Source organism: Manduca sexta, chromosome 23 (assembly GCF_014839805.1).
Source record: "Manduca sexta isolate Smith_Timp_Sample1 chromosome 23, JHU_Msex_v1.0, whole genome shotgun sequence".
Lineage (NCBI taxonomy): Eukaryota > Metazoa > Arthropoda > Insecta > Lepidoptera > Sphingidae > Manduca > Manduca sexta.
Genome location: NC_051137.1, coordinates 1,678,062 through 1,684,573, shown reverse-complemented (window position 1 = coordinate 1,684,573; position 6,512 = coordinate 1,678,062). Strand labels below are relative to the sequence as shown.

Sequence of the window (6,512 nt, the reverse complement as noted above, 5' to 3'; positions counted from 1 at the left end):
GAGTAGCTAATTTAAAAAAAAGAACCCGATCCAGGGATCTAACCCGAAACTTTACCACTACAGTCGTACTATTAATAAAACTACGCCACCGAGGCAGTCATCATTTGAAAAAAGACAGACTTCCACTATTCTGGCTACCGTCGGAATACAGTGCATACAATAATAAAAAAAAAAAATATATCTTTCCCAACAACATAATATTTATAACCACTAGCTCCCTCACATTGTCTCAAAGTAAAACATATTATTAAAAACCAAAACGCCTGTCTCATAGCCATAGCCGATAAAAGCTGAAAGGGTATGAAAATAAAACAATCCCAAATGAAAAACGTCTCCTGAGTGAAAAGCCGTGATTATTAAATTGAAAGCCGGCCTACAATGGGGTAGGCAGTAGGCTCAAACTTCGCTACTAATCGCGGTGGGGTGGCATTGTCCTGATATTGACTTGGATAAGGAGTGGAGATGTAAAAGATGGATGTAGATTTAGGTATGGAATTTATTTTTGATATTCTTGGCATCACATCATGGGCCGGATAACAATAATTATCACTACCACTATGTTAAGTGAGCTTTAAATTAATTTGAAGAGTCGACTTCCGCAATTTTAACTTGTAAAAGGCAGCGATAGTCAAGTGAGTGGAACAGACTTCCGAGATGAATGTCCGCAGGTTCAAAACCCAAGGGCACGCAACTCTGACTTTTTTAAAGTTATGTGTATTCTTTGTAAAACATGGTGAGGAAATCTGCACCCACGGAAGGAATTCTATAGGAATTTTGAAGGTGTGTGAAGTCTACCGCCTTCCTTGTGTACGGTGGTCGGTATCTGGGCGAATATAAAACATATCATATCACCAACAAAATATTGCTGCTAGACCTAATCTAAACATTTGAAGTGTACGTGGAATGAGTAATCTTACGTTCGAATCTGTGGTAATCAGTGACAGAACGACAACGAATTTGTTAACAGGAAATATGGATCGATTTAACCGTGGTGGCTTTTCTAGAGTTAACAGAAAACCTTCCAGGAGTGACATCTTAGCAATTATATATCAGACAGTGTACCAGAAGTACGATAAATCTAATCCTTTTTATTCACAATTTCTCCCCAAAACCCGTTCTTAAAACGTATCAATATTCATGATCGGCGACGAGTACTCTCTTACGTCACCTACCTATTTATTTCTCTACCTTCTATAAAATAAAAAAAAACTATCAGATTCTCCTTTAAATAAACAAGGTATAGTGAAGAAAAGTGTCCTTCAACTCAAACAAGAGGACTCCATGACAGGTAGCGCCATCTAGGGCGCGTGGATATCATGCCTTTATAGAGAATAATGACTCAAAGGCAAAAGGTAAAATTTTTCGAAAGAGAATACACAACATATAGGTACTTATATGCATTAATGTCGTCTTCAAACTGTTCTAATGATAATTAGATTGTATAAAAAGGGAATTCGGCAGGAATCAGTTTATATGGACCCTTTGCCACTACACCTTTTTATTTTGAAACGGGTTAATTGTATTTTGGTAAAACGCAGTTACATAGAAAAAGGAATTTTAATTAGATATATCATGAACAAATGAATTAACACAGTCATATTGACAATAAATTGTCATTTATATTTAGTCGCGTTATAATACATTTGAGTGGTAAATTTTATCGAGCTATTAAAATAGGTTAGGTTGTACTGTTTATAATGTAGAATACAACTGAACCAAAGAGGCGATAATTAATAAAGAAATTTGAGTAAACTTATCTCAATATTTATTTTTTATTAATGAATCATTAAAGTTTTTGGAATACTATATTTTACAACCTCCTACTGCAAATTTTTCAATTATGTAAATCTAAGCTATCTACGGAACAAATTATAATCTGACAAAGTATAGGGTCTCACTATTCATCTATTTTACACATCGAGCTATAATCTTTAATTTGTTTATATTTTCTTTCTTAATTAATATTTTTTTTATGAATTAAATCAACTTTTAGTTAAATATTTCTGACTGCATATTCTTATCTTTAATTTGTTTATATTTTATTTCTTAATTAATATTTTTTTTATGAATTAAATCAACTTTTAGTTAAATATTTCTGACTGCATATTCTTATCTTTAATTTGTTTATATTTTCTTTCTTAATTAATATTTTTTTTATGAATTAAATCAACTTTTAGTTAAATATTTCTGACTGCATATTCTTAACTACTAAATTTACTCTTTAATATTTGCTATTGAATGGAAATAACAATTTTTAATATTTTATCTATATCTATACTTATAATAAATCTGTAGAGAGGTCAATTCTGTACATGAAATATATTTCCAAAATAACTATCAGGGGGTAATTAGGGATCGATACTGATGCCAAAAATGCAATTAGTAAAAATTTTGTCTGTCTGTCTGTCTGTCTGTATAACCGTTATAGAAACAAAAACTACTCGACGGATTTTAACGAAACTTGGTACAATTATTTGTCATACTCCTGTGCTGGTTATAGTATACTTTTCATCACGCTACAATTAATAGGAGCAGAGCAGTGAAGGGAAATGTTGGGAAAACGGGAGAAGTTACTGCATTTTTTAAGCTTCCGTCGCGTGTGCAACCTTAATGGTTAAAGCTACACAGAAATCATGTATGACGGAAATGTTCTCCTTACAATTATGTAAAAAATATCCCACGACAGCATATGTCTATCTTTTATGGTTGACTCACAATAACACGTGTAACTCCCGATAGCTTAGCAGTTCGAAACTTTCTCATTATATTTGTCTACTCTTACGTTTATAACACTCCCAGTCATCCCTAATTAAAAAATTAACATTATTAAATATTCCATAAAAAAGAATCATAGAAATCGGTATAGAAACACCAAAGTTATACATGAAATACGCTAATAATAAGCCATCATGCGTGAATACTGAATCATGCTATAAGGATTATTTTTGTATATATATAAGGTCGCGAACGCACAGGCAGGCGGCTTGCTTGGCACCTAGAGGCTAGCGAATCACCTAGCGAGTAGCTTCGTAAAACGAACATTCTCGAACGTTCGCGACCGGCTCCATTTTTGAAGTCCGAAATCCACGCGGGCGAAGCTGCGAGCGGAAGCTAGTTGCTAATAAAATAGTAATTATACCTATTTAGACTCGTCCCTAATCATATCGTCGCGTGGGAGGGAAAAGTGGGTGCCCTATTTGCACTTCTGCTTACCCCTTCGTAGATACAAGTCGTGATGTATGTTATACTTTTGCTTGCTGTTAATCAAGGATGGCGTCACAATAACCGGCGTATAGTCGACAGTAGTTCGATTTCGGCGGTTCGATTCCCGCCTTGAAATATGTGACTTTGAACCCTGTGTCTACACTGTTATAGTCTAGAATCGAAATGGGAGTTAATATATTCTTAAGAGATCCATAATAAATATTTTAGTCAGCGATAAACTACACAAGCTTTTTGTTTATAAAATTTTACTCATAAATTATTTAAGTAACGCGAGAAAAAGAATAAGTACTTATAACAAAGTTTAAATTATTAAGTAGGTGACTAATATCTGCCACGGATTAAGTTTAATGCGTTTTATTAAATTTTTAGTTTAAATTTATATATAATTGATATTATTTGATCTCCTTCATAACTCTATATCTTTTAAATATTTAAACGTTACACACTTTCCTGACAGAAACTAATCCGGCATGCTTTACTATGCTATAATCGTGTTGAATTAAATAGTAGTAGTTGCAAGTTGTAATCTCTGTGCCGGACAAACCAGCTAATAGCTAACTTATAACTCTATAAGTAGAGTTAAGTTCAATCCAAATCGGAGTGACAAACAGTTAAAATCATAATTGAAAGCGGTTTCTTTTTGTAAAATAAATACGTGATTTAGTGATTATTGAAATTAAAATGATTTTAAATAACGAGAACCAAATCTATTATATAACATCTAAGACAAAGAATTAAGTTTTCAACTTTTAATATCAAACTCAAAATCCATTCTCAGTAAATGTAACACCGATCTTGATACCTAAAGAATAAATATTTTGTTGTAAATAAGCAAAAAAATACACGTTGAATCATAAACCTCCTTCTTCTTGAACTCGTATAAAACATTTAAAGCTGATATAAAGGTAAAACAACTATATGCCAATTAAATATTGCTAGGGCTATTCAGTTAACTAAAAAACGGCTGCAAACATTTTAGATAAAAAAAAGTTCTACCAAAATTGTCTCAAGAAGCAATAATAACTTGTAATATGATCACTATACGGTATCTTTTTCGTTATCTATACTTATAAAGAGGCAAAGTTTATAGATTTATAGGGACTAATCTTTAGAACTACTGAATCCGTTTTGAAAATTCTTTTATCAATAGGTAGCTGCATTATTCCTGAGTGTTATAGGCTATTTTATATCCCAGAAAACTTTGTCAAAGGGCGGAGCCGTGAACAAAAACTAGTTGTCAATAAATGTAAAATTATATGTTACCCGTAGAGGTGTTTTAAATAATGAACCTTCATTATATTTTGTTCAATGTAAATTCAATCAAAATTGGTATTCTTGCATAATTTACGGCAATGGTCAACGTAATTTGAATTTGTGCAAATATTATTATTAAAAATATAGTTGATGGTGTTTATCTAGAATATCAATTTCTTTCAACTTTTTTAAGATGTAGATAATACAATATTGTAATATCTATTATATTGGTTTGAAATGTGTCGAAAATCAAAATAGATAAATTAAATTGTATAATTTAATTAATCTACCGGTTGGATGTTAGATTAAAACAAAACATGTAAAATAAAAACAATTTAGTGTTTATTATGGCATTAACAAATTTGTTTCTTGTAATACTATCATACATCGTTGGTACTGACACCGAATACTTATCAACACTAATATATACACGCACTAACTTACAATCAACACAACTATTCACTTACAGTTACATCTACAACTTGAAACCAATAAATTAATACACGTTACAATTAATTGGAGCGAAGAAACTCGACTGCGAAGTGACACCGAAACAAACAAAATCAACAGAGAACTAAAGTAATACATTATCATCTATCTAACCGGCTAACTGTAATCACCTACGACAAAATAATCTCTTTTTGGTACCAATCTCACTTCACATGAACGGCGAAACAACGTTACCTTCGGTCAGATCGCGTCGAAAACGAAAATCACAGCTTAAACACGACCGGCGCAGACATATGTACAACCGCGTGACACGAGACACGCCAACTCTATACTCTATACATTATTGTTAACGAATAAATAATCGATTGTCTTTAACACAGTCTCTGGTAACCACATTGCCGCACCTGTCCGGAGCTGGCTCCTTCAAGGCAGGCAGGTTGGTCTTCAATATATGACGGAGACGGGCCGCCTGAGCTGGTCGTCGTGCGGGCTGTGCTGCGTGGGAGTGACGGGCGACACCGGCGAGGAGGGCGCCGCGCCGTACTGGTGGAACAGCGGCGACGAGAACGGCTTCGGCGGCGCCGCCGGCGACGTGTACAGCGACGAGTAGAACGAGGACACCACCGCCGCCGCCGACGACGACACCGTCGGCAGCTTCTCCGCCGTCGGCGCCATCAGCTTCGAGAACTGCAGGTGGTCCAGCTGGTGCGGGAAGTACGGCGGCACCGCCGGGTACGGCAGCGCGTCGAGCGGGCCCACCGTCGGCGCCGGGCCGGCGAAATATGGCAGCGGGAAGCTCGGGAACGCGCCGGCTCCGGGCGCACCTCCCTGCGTCGGGGGCTTGGGCTTCCTGCGCGGCCTGTACTTGTAGTCAGGGTGCTCCTTCATGTGCAGGGCGCGCAGCCGCTTCGCCTCGTCGATGAAAGGCCGCTTCTGCATCTCGGATAACAACTTCCATTCGGCGCCGAGCCGCTTCGATATCTCGGAGTTGTGCATCTTCGGGTTATCCTTGGCGATCTGACGTCTCTGCAGCCGAGACCACACCATGAACGCATTCATGGGCCTCTTGATATGTCCCTCGGACTGCGGCGAGGTAGCCGGGATCTGCTGCGGCGCGCTGGGATAGTCGGGCAGCATCCCGGGATGCATGGAAAACGCGTACGGGTGATGACTGAGGGTCGACATGTTAAGTTTGTTGAACGTTTCTGTTAGAGCATTAGCTCTGTATGGCACAATGGTGAATGAGCACTGATGAAGTGATTGTGTCGCGTCGGAGACGGCCGATGGACTGACGAGGCAGAGCGGCGCTCGCGTGGGTCTCGGCGTGCGGGGGGGCGGGCCCTGGGCGGCGTGCGCGCGACCAATGGCGGCGCGGTGCGGCCCGCGCCCCACCCTGCGCCCTGTCTCGCTCGTGCTGCGGGCGCGGGCGCGCTCGGCCCCGCTCGCCGCCACAGCTGTTCGAAGCCATGCCGTTCAATGCGACCCGCGACTCATGTAACCGATGTCGAATACAACCATTGTTGTATTTTTTGGCCGATATTGAAACTTATTTAGTGTAAACATCTTTTATGATTATTTCAAGG

At 38.0% G+C, this 6,512-nt stretch overlaps 1 protein-coding gene across 1 annotated transcript; it reads right to left on the bottom strand.

Moving 5' to 3' along the window:
• Positions 1-4,799: 4,799 nt before the first annotated feature.
• Positions 4,800-6,206, bottom strand: LOC115443794 (SOX domain-containing protein dichaete-like). The gene has a single exon (XM_030169360.2). It carries the CDS (start codon positions 6,112-6,114, stop codon positions 5,374-5,376), a length of 741 nt encoding a protein of 246 aa, XP_030025220.1. The 5' UTR covers positions 6,115-6,206; the 3' UTR covers positions 4,800-5,373.
• Between the last annotated feature and the right edge of the window lie 306 nt (positions 6,207-6,512).